The sequence below is a fragment of the Amphiprion ocellaris genome, chromosome 17 (genome assembly GCF_022539595.1).
Source record: "Amphiprion ocellaris isolate individual 3 ecotype Okinawa chromosome 17, ASM2253959v1, whole genome shotgun sequence".
Classification (NCBI taxonomy): domain Eukaryota; kingdom Metazoa; phylum Chordata; class Actinopteri; family Pomacentridae; genus Amphiprion; species Amphiprion ocellaris.
Window position 1 is genome coordinate 10,070,536 of NC_072782.1, and position 17,176 is coordinate 10,087,711.

The 17,176-nt window shown below is 38.3% G+C and overlaps 1 protein-coding gene across 2 annotated transcripts in view; it reads right to left on the minus strand.

Moving 5' to 3' along the window:
- The window catches only part of LOC111578237 (astrotactin-2), a 398,862-nt gene that overhangs the window by 61,006 nt on the left and 320,680 nt on the right, over positions 1-17,176 (minus strand). For both annotated transcript variants that reach the window (XM_055019355.1, XM_055019354.1), the window contains exons 14-16: positions 4,705-4,829; positions 3,441-3,545; positions 1,965-2,144 (exon numbers count right to left, since the gene is read on the minus strand). In XM_055019355.1, the coding sequence (XP_054875330.1) occupies positions 1,965-2,144; positions 3,441-3,545; positions 4,705-4,829 (410 nt within the window). The remainder of the gene's footprint in view (positions 1-1,964; positions 2,145-3,440; positions 3,546-4,704; positions 4,830-17,176) is intronic.

Genomic DNA, 17,176 nt, shown 5'->3' on the forward strand with positions numbered 1-17,176 from the left:
CATATAGTTTATCTGGATTATTGCAGAGGGCGATGAGGGCAATAGTAATGATATTGATAGTATAATGTCATAAAGCAGGCCCTCTAAGCCTATGATTAGTGTAATTTTCACTTTCTAACTCTAATGTCTTCAGGTCAGTGGTGGAAGAACTATTTGGATTCCTAAAAGTACAATGTGACTATAAAAATATTCAGAAAAGTTACAAATACAGGTCCTATATTCAACATCATACTGAAGTTTAAATATACAAGTATTACAAGTGTATTTTAAGTATAAAAAATAAAAGCATTAAATAAAAAATTTAAATTACTGATGAATTAACTTGTAAGCGATTTTGATAATTTGGTAGTTGAGTGAGGTGAAGCTAATTTTATAACTTTACCTACCAGTTTAACCTCTAACTGTCACTCAAATAAATGTGGGTTAAAAAGTACAAAAATATGAGATACCGAAATACTCCCAGCTCAAATTACATAGCACAAGTAAAAGTACTTTATTACTTTTAGTCACTGCCTGAAGCATACTACTGAAAAATGGCACATTTTCCCTCAGGTTTTATGTAATTTATTCACACATTCCCATAGTTTTCCTGATCTGTACTGTGCTCTTTCACGCAGGACAAACTCGATATGCTGTGGTTGGTTCAGCAATATGCATGTTATCATTCAAGTCAAATATTTGATCAGGCAGTTTAAGTGATATGTTTCCACAGTGGTAAAATAATAATACTAAAGACATATTCAGTCACTGCAATTAAGCACAAATGCTGGATGCTTCTATTCTTGTGCCACTTTATGCTTTACTTGGTATAATTTTTTTAAAAGGCAAATACTGTAGCTTTCACTCCACAACAATACTGCAAAGCCTTAAGCACAATTTATTTATGGACTGTTAATCCATGTAATGAGCAAATAAATTGTGATGTGTTCATGTAGACTAAACTACTTGTGAATGAGTAGTGTTACATTTTAAAATGAGCCACATTTCATTTTTACTGGCTGCAACATAAAGTAGACACATTAATGCATCAATAACTTAAGTACATAAAATTTTTAAATGGGCCATTTTGCAAAAGCAGTACTTTCACTTTTGACACTTCTAATAATGCTTTTGTATTTTTACTCAAATAAAATTGGATTGCGTGACTTTGCCTTGTAAAAGACTATTACTACACTGTGGTCTTGGTACTTTTAATTAAATAAAAGATCAAAGTATTTCTTCCATCGCTGGGTTTCAGTCTAGATGAATGCTAATCATTAAAACCACCTACTGAAGGATTTTGTTGAAATGTAATCGTGTTCCTCTGTGGCACATGGATTCTGTCCCTGTCATACAGCATGCTGGCATTGAAAACAGACTTCAGGGGGTGTGGATGTTCAATCTTGGACCTTCTCTACCCCAAATCCTGTTTTCTTTTTGTCCTAAAAGGTGAGCGGGTACTGTATGTACCCAGGAGCCGATCAGCTACACTAAATGGCTTGACAGAAAATCGCTGTTTTGGATCACAAATAAACAGGGAGAAAAAAGGAAACATTTAAATGGAACAGTGCTGCAAGATGCTGATTTGATGCTGTTAAGTCACAGTGATATTTAATTCAATGCACGCAGCTTATGCTCGTTTTTAACCAGAAGGTGAATTAAGGGAGGAATGGAATCTTTAAATATAACCTCAGTAAGTTGAAATCCAGAGAAAGTATAACCGTATTTCTGTTAAATTATAGTAAATGTGCATTTGTGGCAGGTTGATTGCTTTGATGTCAAAAACATTAAGGTTACTCTTGACAGTGAATCAGTTTAGTGTTTTCCAAAACATAATCTTCACTCCTACGTAGTTAAAATTTCATATTTTAGGTTGTACAAATCTCCCCTCTAAATCAATATGTTGCATGTGAAGATGGTTTCTCTGTGCATCCCTTAAGAAATCAGACTATATGGATTTTTGGCCTTTCTGTCAGCACACTCACCTTTCTGGTACTGCAGCCAGAGCTGCTGCTGGGCCTTCTTGCTGGGGAAATAGATGCTGCAGCTGAGCTCAGAGCCATACAGGGCCTCGGACACGTAATGGCTGCCGTATTGCTGGAGAAAAGTGAGCAGCTCCTCACGCGTGCTCTCCGCCGACAGCGTTTTTAACACCTTGGAAAAGCCTACCAAGTCAAGAACGAGATGGTGGTATCAGAAGGGTGAGAGAGACAGAAATCAAGGTCTGATTTCTACCAAGAGCACAGACAGTTGCCCAAACAAAACAGTCAGACTAGTGTAGATATGCAGAATATCACTAAAATTATACAGGGTTAGATAAAACAGTCAAAGCAAGATGTTCATTTTCACATTTATGTGTTAATTAGTAATAATGATAAATTTTATTTGTATAGCTCTTTTCAAAATACTCAAAGACACTTTACATAGTTATATATAAAATCAGCAAACATTAAAACAGAGGAGTATCATAAAACAAGTCATAAAACACATCATAAAAATAAGTTAGTATTATGTATTAAAAGCAGTTCTGAACAGGTGGAACTTGAGGAGTGATTTCAAAGTGGTTAGGTGGTCATGGATGTGTTGGGGCAGGGAGTTCCAGAGTGTGGGGACAGATATGGAGAAGGCTCTGTCTCCCAAGGTTCAGTGGAGTCGGTGGAGCAGGTTTGGTTATGGAGGGCTTTGAGGGTCAGAAGGAGGACTTTGAACTGGATGCATTGTGGGACAGGGAGTCAGTGGAGGTTTTGGAGAGCAGGGGCGATGTGTTCACGGGAGCAGGAGTGGGTGAGAAGGCAGGAAGCAGAGTTCTGGATATACTAAAGTTTATTGAGGACTTCTGAAGATGACTTTAGAAGTTGTTGCAGTAGTCAATTCGGGATGTGATGAATCCGTAGATGAGGATTTCAGTAGCAGAGAAGGAGAGTAAGTTGCGGAGGCAGGCGATGTTTTAGCTGTGAAAGAAGGCAGTCTGGGTGATCCGGCTGATGTGTTGTTCAAAGGTGAGGTTGCTGTCAAGAATGAGTCCCAGATTACGAATGTGAGGTGATGGGGACAGAGTGAAGTGGTCAATGGTCAGGGTGAAGTTGACGGTGTTTTTTTGTGAGGGCCGATGGTTATTGTGTCCGATTTGTCATAGCTGAGTTGTACAAAGTTATTTTGCAGTCATGTTTTTATTTCACTGAGGCAGTTGGTCAGGGTGGAGCAGGTTGTTGGGGTGATGGATTTGGTTAAAATGTAGATCTGTATGTCGTCGGCGTAGCAGTGGAAGTGGAGACCATGTTTGCGTATGATAATTATTAGATAAGGAAGCTTTATTGCCATTGTACACAATGTCCAAAGAAATTCTGGGTGACTTTCTCCTTTTTAGACATACAAGACAAATAAGTTAAGAAAATAAGAATAAAAAATAAATAAATAGTGGAGTAAAATACTAAATAGAAATCATTAGTGATGACACTGACCTACAGATAAGGTAATGGAGCTGAGTTTGACTTTGTACAGATTGCTGCGTACTCTCCACTGTTGCACCATGGGATATCCCACCGCCTCACTGAACTGGGCATCACCTAAGAAAGACAGAAAAATGTGGCCAACAAAACAAATTGAAAACAAATGGACATATGTCAGAAAGGTAGCAAAATACAACAGTTTCAAACAAATTACAAGCCTCAGCTTTACAAAGAAAAGCTGAAATTCAAAATAAATGGATAGATAAATTAAATCCATCATTTAATTTGTACACTTTATTGCACAACCATTGGTGTCTCTTATTGCTTTAACATCATTTATTATCACAGCCTACATCCCAGCTGCTCCTGGAACAATGGTGATATATAGCACCGCTTGAACTCCAATTGGATTCCTGACATTAGAAGTGGGAGCAATCTTGCCTTTCTCTGCAATTCAATTATCAAACTTTCACACCAGTTTAGAACTAAAGCTATAAAAGTGAAGAGCAAGGAAAGAGAAAAAAAATGAAAAAATAAACTGCTTATGTGAACTTTGAGCTTGTGCCTCTGGTAAATGTTTTACACCTGAGACAGTCGTGTACAGTGGGAAAAAAAGGGGCAATTTACTTTCTGTGCATGTGTGTGTGTCCAATTGTGGTGAAAGCACAACCAAAGTAAAATATCTCAGGGGTCAGGGTGGACCAAATACCAATTTAGCTAATGGAAGGATTAGGGAGCAGAGGTGGAGGTGCATGTTTCAAGCCAAATGTCTGCTTGGCCCACACAGGATAGGATAAAATGGGTGAAAAATGTAAAGATAACGGGATGAAACGGTGGGTAGGTTAAGTGTTTAAGTTTATAAAGCCTTCTATACTGTTTGGGTAATGCTTGGTCTATGTGACTGCATTTCACAATTGGATCTACGGTTTAACAGCAGAGAGGCACAGAAGAATAATCAAGAATCAGCCTATATCTGATTATGTCATAATAAATAATGTTACACTTTGGATTTTGCAGAAGAAAAACAATGCGTCAGCAACAACAACATACTGAGACATTACTGGGAGTTTTTACAGACACAATCTGTTAAAGATGAACACGGGCGCTATGTTTTGTAATTGGCTTCAGTCAGTTCAAAATTGGAAAAAAAAGACAGATGACAGAAAGCCATTTGATTAATTGCTAGAGAAAAGTGCAAAGAATAAAATGGCTCTCCAAAGGAAAGAAATAATAGAACAAAACCCACATGTCCCAAGACTTCCCCAAATACTGTCACCTGTGAGGAGCTGCAGGTTGGGCAGCGGTTCTGACAAAACCCCTCGACACTGTTCCTCCACCGGTAAGGGGATGACCATGAGACCATCAGCTAGCTGGGGAAAGTCCTTAATGAAGTTGTTGTCCCTGACAAAGAAAGAAAGAAAGAACAAAGTATCATATCTCCACTTCTACAGGTATCTATAAAAGAATCTAAATGTTGTATTCAACAGTCAGGGGAGCAGCTACAAATTCTGAATTCCATGAAAACAACTCGACAGCAGTTCATAATAAATATCTGCAATCCTGGCATGTTCCAGTGCCCAGTCCAGCTGCTGGCCTCCTGCATCATTCAGAGACAGGGATTTGGAGATTTTACTGCTGGAAGTTTTTCTATGATGATGTTTCATGTGCTGATAATTTTATAGTACCCCTCTGCTTCCTTGAGGTTAAAAGAAAGGTGCTCGGGTCATTGGTTGCTCATACTCAAGAATTAAATATTTAACCTGAAAAAAAACATCGACACAGTGTACATTTTGTTCCATATTTCATTTCTTGTAGTCAATTTTTGCAATAATAACCTGTTACACTCAGGAGTAACAGAATTAAAGGGTTCCTCAATGGCCGTGTAGAAAATGTTAGCGTGGATAGAAGGCCAAAAGGTATGTGGATATCAGTGGTAGAATGTAACACAGCACATTTGCTCAAGTTCTGTACTTAAGCGCAAATTAGAGTTACTTCACTTGTGTTTTTTTTCCAGTGACTGTATATAAAAGATGGACGTAGTCTCTGGGTATGAAAGGTGAAACTAATGGAAAGTGCCTTTAACCTGCTTTCTCTCAAACAGCCAGCAGAGGGTGACTCCTCCGATTGCAAAAACAGTTCCAACTGTATAGAAGTCTGCGAGAAAATTATCCTACTTCCTCTTTGATGTGTTACTTCAGTAATGAGTTCATAGACTCAAACCCCAATTCTAAGACTTTTTGAATACAGCATAATGTTAATTTTGTGAATTATGGCACCATTTAGAGCAAAATAGATGATTAAACAGAATATGCTTTTCTATAATTGATCTTTTCTTCCATGCTACTTTCTACTTCTAGTCCACATCATTACAGAGGGAAATATAGTACTTTTACTTCACTACATTATCTAACAACTTTAGTAAAGATGTACTTTACATAGATTTTTGTACGCAAAGCATAAGACTAACTTGCAGAATATAATGTCTTGTCATAATTAAAAATGCCCACCAATTTGCTGTCAATTATTAGGACTAATACAGCTGTAAATTAGTCATTTAATAGGATATTTGTCATGGTATTTCTCACTACTTACACACTACAAACTAAAAAATCAACCAATTAATGGAAAAAATAATCTGCACATTCATTCAAAAAGAAATAATGACAGCACCTAATTTTTCCAATGTAGGACTTCTCTTAACAAAGTAATTTTATAGTATTAGTGCTTTTACTAAAGCAAAGGATGTGGACACTTGTTCTGTCACTGATCTGTATATATTTGTGTGTGTGCTGCTTGGCAGCCCAATAAATAAAACAGTTATGTCCCCCAGCAGAATGGGGGCAGAATAGAGAGCTGCAGGCAAAGATAAGAACAGACTTCTTGGAATCTCTTTCTCTCTGCAGGAGATGATAAGTGCATGAAAGGATGGTAATGACAAAGGAACTGTGAATTTTGTAGGGGAAGGGTAGAATACGAAGAAGGACAAACTGCACTCTAGTAAGAAGCGACACAGAACTCCCATGATATCAAGCAGAGCTGATATGTTTGAATAGCGCATGAGCTTTTAACATATTTTCTTATCTATTTTTCATTTTTCTGTCTATTTGCACCTCCGTGATGTATATCTGTGGAGAAATCACTTGCTGAATAAATAGCTGTAGTCCTACAAGTACAGAGACGTGTAGCGTATGTTGCGCTCCATTTTTGTTAGACTGTTCTGGTTGAACCGAAGGAGCTGCAGTTCATTTCCTGTCAAAAAGATGGGTTGTCTTGCTGCATTCTGAGAGCCCTGCAAGCAGCAGAAACCTATTTCCCATAATCCACTTTTATGGGACCAAGTCTCACAGCACACAGCTTGTGCCATGGAGACTTGGGGGAGAGTAGCTTCCCTATTCTTGATATCAATTTTTCATTCTGTTTCTCTCTTTCTGTCACTCTGTAACCGCAGTGGTTGTTAGACGCAATCATGGCCTTAGTGTTACAATGGAGGGGTGGAAGGATTGACTCAAGGGCAGAGGATGAGAGGAAAGGGGGAGAGAAGAGGTGCTGTAAAAAGATTACCGTGGCTTATGCTCACAGAAAACATATTGATTGCTAAACTAAATCAGCCAGCTTCACGCTGTGGCTCAGAGAACCTTTAGAGGTGTGTGGACCAAGACGATATGTAGCTTTATGGATTTTCAAGCCCAGATGTGGACTGCCCTTGACACTCGGCAAGGAGTTCCTTTTCTTTAACCATTTTGTTCACTACGTACATTCACATTAAAGGGATGAAAGACATATAGCACATGGTTTGTCATAGTTCATCATGAAGTTGTTCGAAACAAACTAAAAACTTACTCAATTTTGAGGATACAGAGTGTGTAAAGACTAGTGCCTCAGGGTTTTTGCGGCACCTCACTGAACGTAAAATCATTAAATGGTCTTAACCTTAACATTCTTGTTATTATTCTTCTACCCTTGAGTAATAAAAAAGACAAAACAAAAGGGACACAAAGGATGGATTTACTGTACGACCTACAAGAGCCCATTCTGGCATCCATCCCTTTCTGCAGAGGTTAAGTAGTGAGACGGCAAAATCTGAACAGTCAAAATGTCAAACCTGAAGATTGTCTACTTGGTTTTGTTGAGACTGCAGTTCCTTGGACTCTGTTCATGGATGCGTGTGTGTAGCAGGAGGGGAACTTGAAGCATTTATTCTGCTGACAGCTCATTACAACAAGATCCATTTATCTTCAATGCCACAACCCAAACAAACCAATGTGCTTAACAAGATGAGCCAGTTGCTTGTCTTTCAAGAAAGATCATCTCCATCTTACACAAATGGGTCCAGTCACGGAGCCATAGCCGTGGCTAACTCATCTTACCTCGGAGTGAAAACTGACCTTTTTATAAACTGACAAGATTTCCATGGCTTAACAAGCTTATGCTTAACAAGCAGCAAACGTGGTAACAGAACTTTCTCAAGGTGACTTTATGGCACAGTTGCCACTAACAACATTAATAATGACTCCTACGGTGCTCCACAAGAGTAGACATGCTAATGTATGTACTGGTTCACTGATATTACTGAAAGTAAAATAGGATCGAGCCATGATTAATGCTATTAGCTGCTTACATCTGTGATTTTCTGCATCTCAAGTAGGGCTGCGACTAATGATTGTTTTCGTCGTTAATTAATCCGTTGTTTATTTTCTCAATTAAATGATTAGTAGTTCTGTCTATGATGTCAGAAAATGCTAAAAAATGTTGATCAATATTTCCCAAAGTTCAAGATGATTTTCTTCAATGGCTTGTTTTGTCCACAACCCAAACAATATAAATTTTACTGTCGCTGAGGAGTATGAGAAACAGTAAATATTGAATTCAATGATATTGATTCAATGCATTCAAACGGACTAATAAATTACCAAAATAGTTTATGATTGATTAATTAGTTGACAACAATAAAAAAAATTATTGCAGCTCTAATTTGAAGTCGAAATGTCTGGAGTTTGAAATGTCTATCAAAGAGCAGCGATGAGCATGGGCTTCCCTGCATACTAATGTAATAAAAAACAAAACACTAAATCTAAACGGCAGCTTACCAAGCTGTTCAAAAAACTAACAGTCTTGTTTAATTCAGATTTCTTAAACAGTAAAACCTTAAAGCTCAGGACTTAACCCGAAAACAGTCTCAGTATCATGAATGATTTAACTACAGCTTATAGACTAGAACTCTGTGTGATAACTCACTTGTTTGATGTGAAACAAGTACACAATGTTACTTGCTGTTCTGATCCTGATATATCCTGTCTCTATATTGGTTACAATTTTAAGTAATTAATGAAGTTGCTGCTGTTATTTTGGGCTTAAATTGTGCAATTGTCTTTCTTTGGAGAGGCTCATGTGTATCCAAAGTAATTGGAGGCAACAACCTTCCACTCCTGTTAACATCTTGTCGGAAAAAAAATTTAAAAATCATGAATTATTGGTGATGATTATTAATCCAAGCTGTTTGTGTCTATTTTTATCTCAGTAAAGAGCTATTATTATGGACATTTCAATTTCAAGCCTGATAGATTTAAAATTGCAGAGAAAAAAAGGTTGTTATTTTGGCACACTAACTGTGTCTTTTGTGCTGCCAATGATGTTTTTGGATGAACATTGGTGTTGAAATGTGGAAGCATTCCCCAAATCATTTCACAGAACTTGAAGTACTATTGCTTTTGAGTGCCTGTCTATTAATGTGACGTCTCAGTTCAGACGTATACCGTATTGAAAGTAATACAGAAATGTTACTAGTTCCCATCAAGTAAGACTGCCAGTGCGACTTTTATGGAAAAGTGAGCAGAGTGCTCATTCAGGCATGAAGTCGACACGTTCAGTTGCTGTCAGATTAAAGGAACAGAGTTCGTGTCTGAAAGGGGTTACAGAGGACATATTGACTTGTTGCAGTAAGAGATATACTGTTGTTAATGATAAAATGAATGATGGGTGACTTTATTTAGCTGCTTTTGTTTCAGAAGCATTGTTTTGTAAATACAGGCTTAACTGCCACTCTGTCATGGCTTACTGGGTTTACTGGGAAACTGGAATAGAGCAGAGCCAAAGTCACTGTTATTAGTAACACATGCTGTTTTCACTGCTGTGAAAAATAAATACTTCCTTGGTCATATTTGCGAAGACATGCAAATCTACAACTTTACATTTCAACTCTTTGCTACTAACATACCATGCCAAATGCACCCTGATTAACCAACCTGACAGCAAAGTATCAAGATTTATTTTAAAGAATTGCAAAATCTGAAAATTCAGTCTTAGGTTTGTACAGTTTATGAAAAATGAAGACACAAAATGTTATATCTTAAAAAATGTGCATCTTTAAACAGAACACAGCATGTTTTTAATGTGTTTAACAACAACTTTCTAAATTAAACAATAAATAAAATCACTGTTCTTTGGCAAAAACAGCATGCGGTCTACTGTGAGAATTATCACAATAATTCAGTTAATGGACCTTTTTTTCGCCGTAGTCATGCTGTAGAGAGTGAAGCACAGATGTAATTAATTACACTGATGGTGGCTCAGTTCCACTAAGTTTCACAGTGAGAAGTGACAGTAAATCAGGATGCATAATACCAAGTCCCTAACTGCTACTGACATGAGAGGAATACAGACTTTATTAAATATAAATATTAATTACACCTGTTTTTTTTTTGTGCAATGACATGACAAAATATCAGTCCTGAGAGGGCATAATTACTCTGCTTTATTACATTTCTTATTTATTATATCTTCTTGAACATATTTAAAAACATGGTGACATGATTCAGATATATAACATCTGCACCTTCATTTTCATCATAAGTTAAATTCCCTGCTTACACTATTTATAGGATCTGACTACACAAATACTTTCTGTGATTTGTTTTTTAGCTGTTCTAGATCAAGACTTCCTCTCCTGGTTCCATCAGAGTACACAACTCATTATATTGCCAACCAAGCTTACTCGACACACACGCAGACTTGCTGCTCTTAACAACCTCACATCCGCCAGACCACATATGTGAGACCTGGCTTGCAGCAGAAATGCCAGCAAACTTGTATATTTACTCATGTTTCATTCAGCACCCATGTGTGTTCATTAAGGGCGATGGACACTGGGCTCCCTCCTGGCCAAACAGGCCTCCCATCCTACCACTTGAGTCTACAAGTGGAAAACTCTTGCCATTTGAATGAGAATCTCAAAAATAAATAAATAATAAATAAAAACAAGCTCCACTGTCCATTGTATAACAACATTATATCTGCTGTGACGAATACAAATATTTAAGACTGGTTCATGCAAATATATGAAAACTTGCACGCTCTCCCACCTCTCCTGTCTATTGTTCCTCCTGCGGGTGTACCATTTCAATTCAATCACAGTAAAGATACATCTGATGATTAAATCACTCTGAAGCTCAGGTCTCATATGCAAACATCCTTTATATATAGATATATCCATATGTATGTGTAGATAGATCTTACAGCCAGGTGTCAATGCCAGTATTTCTCTCCACATTGAGTGCAACAACTGTTTGCTGTTTGCTCAGCCTCGTCCCCTGTGGTAAACCATTCTGGTTTGCTCTCAGCATCCCTTCCACCTCATCACTCTCCCATCCACACCTGCTCTGTCCTCCCAAAACACAGGCATTCTGCTGATAGACGAAGATGAGAGCCATCTACAAGTCAATTTGGAAAAATGTTTTTTTGCCTCCCTGCGACCCTCTAAAGGATAAGCGGGTATAGCTAATGGATGGATGCTTTTTCTTTCTTTTTTTTCCCTCTCTCCATGCGCGCTCGATGCATCTGTCTATCTGAGTTGATGATGGGCATGAGGACTGTCTACGTTAATTTCAGCTGCCTGTGTGTAGGAACAAGTGTGTTCACGCATATGTTTGAGAATCGGAGTTTGCGACTGTGTAAGTGATACTGAGTGGTACTTATCCAAACATTGTTGGAGGTAATTGGCTCTTGAGCTGTTTAGAGTGAACACCCATGTAGAAACTTCCTCCCAACGCTGCAACACTAATCAGAAGCATCAAATCATATTCAGCTACACTGCCATTCCACATCAGTTGATCATCTAAGACTCAAGCTTCATCTAAATGACAAAGGTGCCTTTTAAAAGCTACATCTGTCCTTGGGCTTCTTCTTTATTTTTCTGTCACATTTTCTTTCACGCTGTTAAATAATCATGATCAATCTACCAAATTGAAGGTTAACACACTCATCAGGGATCAAAAACCAATAATGAACATGTAAAATTTTGGCTTCATACTTTGGAAGACTGAAACCTCCTTGCAGGTTGACTCTGTAGGTTTCAAGAGGCACATTGTGAAATTCAGAAATCGACTTTTATAAACAACTAAGGGGCTACTGAACCATTGTTTCTGAACATGAATAATACTTGCATCCACAAAGTAGGTCCCAGAGATGACTGAACCCGGCATCGAACGGCTCCCCTAACAATGAGGAAACCTAACTGTTTCAGCAAATTGGAAGCCATGCAGGATGCTCTTTTCCACTCATTTAGAAACTGCCTTTGTGGACTGATGCAAGCACTAACAAAGACTCACTAATTCCCGGACGAAATGAGTATTGAATATACATACACATCCTTGGTGCCAAGCTTACAAAGGCTATATTGCGATTATCAGAGTCTCTGTTCTGGCTCAGCTGCTAATTGAGCACGTGTAACCTTTTTAGGTCACTGCTGAACAAGGAAGTAACTCTTTAAAAATGCATAGGCATGTATAGCACACAGTCTGAATGGTAATTTCAGTGGTTGTATTTGTTTCTTTTCTCCTCAGTACACAGCTTAGATCACTGCATTAAACTGGATTTGTGTGTAAAACGCATGTAAAGCTGTGTAGAGAAGTGTCCCCATCAAGGCATATCTCAACGATTAAGATGGTAAGTCAAATCTTACTGAAAAAAAAGGCTTGACCAGAAACTCTAAAACTACTTTGACAGAACCACCAATTAAATTATGTAAAGTCAAGCCAATGTCTGAATTAGACTACAGTTCAGAGTAAGGTTACAATTAGGCTTATAGCTTTTTATAGCCAGAATAGGTTTAAAACTTCATCACAGTAGATATGAGGTGGCAATTGTGAACCAGTGTTGCTGGAGATAAAGGAAAAATATTTTTTCCAATCCAAGTTTTCAACATCAGTCCATTACTTTTTAATAGTCAAACTCCATTTTACACAGTCCAATCAGGAGATCTAAAGGTGAACTGCAATCTGCCACTCTTTACTGAACACTTCCAGAATAACAGTAGGGTTCAGTTATAACACTTTATTGATGTGGTCTAAACTCTGCACTGTAATAATCAATAAAATAACTATCTGTACCGTATGGTGGGGATGGAGACAATGCCCAATCATTAACTTTACCACTAGAGGCTGCTCTGTCTCTGTGTCAAAGAAAAGGCTAATGGCAAAAGTCCTGGATTCAAGTGTTTATGTTCATGTTGCTGCACTTTATTTGCAGATTGCAAGAGTTTGTACTTTGATATGAGGGAACCAAAGATATAATTAAATAAATTAATGTGAAAAAAGCACAAAATAAGCTCCCAGATGTTTAAGTTAATAAACACTTGCACGCATTATAATTAAACTGCAGAATAACAACAGCAACAAAAGTAAAGGTATTGTGTGTGCATGGGTGCATTTGAGAAAAACGCAGGATCTGAGGGGTCAGGTGGGCACAGAGTTGGACTTCAGTTCTGACTGAGTTGGAAAAGATTACCTCTCCACTGGAACACCAGCAGAGGAAAGAGTCTGCTTTGGATTGTGTGTGAGCAGCCACTGGGTGCCAGTGCAGTGCAGACAGGAAGACGGTTATATTGGAGAATTTATGGAGGCTGAAGACAAGTAGGGCTACAGCACACTGGGTAGGCTGAAAAAGTGTCAGAGTGGATGCACAAAGACCAGGAGGAAAGAAAAAAATACCTTTACCTGACATATAGAAGGAGAGACTGTCTACCTGACTTGACAAAAGGAACATGTTTTTTGGAGCAATGTCAATCTTTTACACTCAAAAAAAAAAACGTCTTCTAGAAGCAGCCTTTTACAGGATCTTGTTTCTGCTTTTGATATTATTGGAAGTAGCAGAAACAGCTAATAAAAGATACTGTGGCAAAAACACAGCTTTAGCCAAGGCAAATGAAATTGGCAAAGGCTCTACATACTGAAAATAAAATGAAAAAATATGAAAAAGGCAATTTACAGTGTTAATTTCTTTGTACATTCTCCAAGATGGGAATAAAACAATGTCTTCCCATGGATTTGACAGGTTTTAAAATATACCATGATGCAACTGCAAGTGGACAATACAAGCTATGCCCATGTGGTCCGCATGCGTCAGTGGTCTCCTCCCAATAGTCTGCTTTCACATACACAAAAGAGTCTAAAAACAGACAGAAAATTTGACATACACCATTACACAGCATGTTTGTTATTTCTATGGCTGCCATGTTGTTTGGATTCAGCCCTAAATGGGATAATTACCCGGTGTTTAAAAGAGAAGTGTGCAACAAAAGGCAGTGCAGACAAAAGAAAAAGGTTCTTGTTCAAAACAGTTGTCTCTAACCACAAATATTATACAATGTGACAAAAAATGCCTCTGCAAAAGGAAAACTAAATGCAGCATTTAGACTGCTCACTTAAGCTTCAGTCCAAAGTTGGTGTTTTGTAGGATTGTGCAGCGCTTGTACAACATCGTTAAAAAAAAAAAATCAAATGTAAGGGTCAGGTCTCACAAATTTTTTCATATCCAATGCAGATAATTTGACTGGACTAGCCCAGACATCTGCTCCTGAATTTAATTTGTCTGACGGAAAACAATATCCAGATTTCTCCTGATACAGTAATTGTGGAGACAGTTACATGTAATAGAAGGAAGACAGAGGAAGTTTCCATTGCAGGTTTCAAATTTACAGTAATTGCTAAATGAACATAGCTGAATTATATTTCTACATCACATAATCTCTAAATAAACATTTAATGTGTCATCCCACGATATCAATCAATCCAACTGGCTCTCCTCTTGACGTTTCTCCAACTATTGCTTTGGAAATGTTGCCACACTTGCCCTTGAGATCCAGCCGCCAATTTGTCGAACTGCGCAATCAAAGATTTATGAGAGCTGGGTGTGTAGCCGATCCAATTGCATGTAATACACTTAACAGCTGTAATATCTGTTATTTGAATAAACGGGGGCCAGTCAGATGAGTCATAACAGAGACAGAGCACCCAGTGTCACCCAGGGCACAGGGTCCCCGGATGAGGAATTAAAGAGTTATTGAAGGGCAGCGTTAAAAAAAGGGGGGGCTAATTCATAGTGTAATAAAACAATCAGCGGTGTTTACCTTGAGAGTTGTGTTACAATCTCTTATTACAGCTGCAGCCTCAGCTCAGTTGATAAATGATTCCAATGAGAGGAGGAGATCTGGTGACTTGTCATGGCTAATATTGATTAGGGTTGGGAGTTGATGCTGTGAATGAAACAGGCCCTAATGGAGGCGTTTGTGTATACGAGTGACTGTGTGCATGTGTTTATGTGCAAGCTTCACTACACTAGTAGGTACAGCTATATATATATATATATATATATATATATATATATATATATATATATATATATATATATATATATATATATATATATATATATATATATACACACACACAGAGTATACACACACACATATGTTGAGTAGGAAGGCAGCAAGATGTGTTTTATTATATTATGTTATGTTTCTTGCTGTACAGTATTACATTACACATTGTTTTTGTCACTCTCTCTCCCCATTAGCCAATCTCACTCTCTCTCACACACACACACACACACACACACACACACACACTCCAATGTGCACATACACACACATAACCACTCAACCTCACTTTCATTCCCCTGAGTCATGTATACAATTGAAATACAATGTGAGTGCGCATAGACTTTTTTTGTACCTTGATATCTCTGTTGGCTTGCCTAAGGAAATTGTGGAAATGAACCCTGGTGGCCAGGAGCATTACCATAGAGATGAAGCCTGGTAATGCAGAGTGAGGGGGCATGCAGGCCAGCTAGCTGTGGAACTGATTAGAGCCATAGCTTTCCTACTTTGTTATTCCACTTGTACTTTCTCACTTGATACAAACCTCCTCCATTTGTGTCGACCCATCCAAACAAACTTCACTCTCTATCTTCCTTTCTCTCTCCACCCTTTCCTCTCTCTCTCTCTCGCTCTTAGTTGCTCAAACACAGACACCACAGTTTTACAAGGAAGCCTAACCAGTGGTAAAAATTTCCATCCTTGACAGACTCTCATGTCGTCACCCCGAAAGCACGGCAGCACTTGCTAGCACTAGATTAGAGGACAACAGAATATAATGGAAGTTGTCTTGTCTTCCTTGGCAACGCGATGGAGAAAGCAGAGCAGTTTGGACATCTTCTTCCCGACAGAGAGACAATTTAACAGGCAAAAACACAACAAGTTCTTTAGTTTCTGTCCTTTTGATAAAGACAATAGAACAAACCGACTAGCATTTCAGATCTGTATGCTGCTGCCAGAATGGTGATTGTGGACTGAGAAATTCTCACCGGGGAGTCTTTGCTCAATAAAACAAGTGCAGAGACTAAAGCTAGCTCCGAAGCTCAGACAGAAGACCTCGATGCGCATGAATTTATTTCTATGGGTTTATTGTATGTGTGTGTCTCTGCATGCAGACGGTGTGCAACCATTACTAAAGAGGGAGTGCTTTTATCAAGGCCTTCTATATTTTGTGCCTTCCAGATACACAAAAGATATACAAAGGACGTTTATGAGTCCCATCGCAATTTTCCCTTAGTGCTATCATCTTGTATTTGATCAGCAGTAATGGGCCAAGATAGCAAGGCAGCCTTGTTATTCTTTCATTTTACAGTGTAATTACAAGGTAATATGACTAACATGAAGGCACGATTAAATGTTATTACGTTATCTGGTATTCTGTCTGTCAGTGGGATATAACTAACTGACGCAGAGCTGTTTTTTGTAGTCACCATCTTGAAAGGCAGGCTCAGGAAATCACATCACAGGAGTGGAAATTAACTGCTTTATAGTATGGCCTTGCAGAAGTGAGTGTGGGCGAAATCTCAATGTAGCAAATTTCATTTGGTTGAATAAAACTGAAAAATGGCTTGGAACTGCCTTCTATTTATGAATTGATATTTATGAATAATTTATGAATAGTAAATTTACAGCACAAGGCAACAATCTTGGGAAAGCAGGGCAGAGTGACAGGGAGAGAAGGATGGTGAAGGGGAAGAGTTAAGACAGATAGCTGTCCAGAGGGGATAGAAAATTAGAAGTGTTGCCACCCTCCAGTTCACTGCTGCAGTAGAAGTTCATTAATCTACACTAAAAACATCTAGCTGCTAATTCCAGATTTAGAACTGGCCCCCAAGTTACTCCATGCAGCGTTCCTTCAGAGTTCGGCAGCTGAATCATTTTGGAGCACCGGCTTTGTTAGCTACACCCTTCAAGGCAACTCCGTCACAATGTGAGGCTGAGCGTTTGATGCCGTATGCTGTATATTCTCATTTTTCACCCTCCAGTGTACTATTGATTCCCTCGCTGCTGCACATGCAAGGGATTTTATCAGCGTAGCGTGCCTGCAGAACAGCATCACAGCTAAGCTATTTAAACACACTAAATTTGTTAATTTATGTGA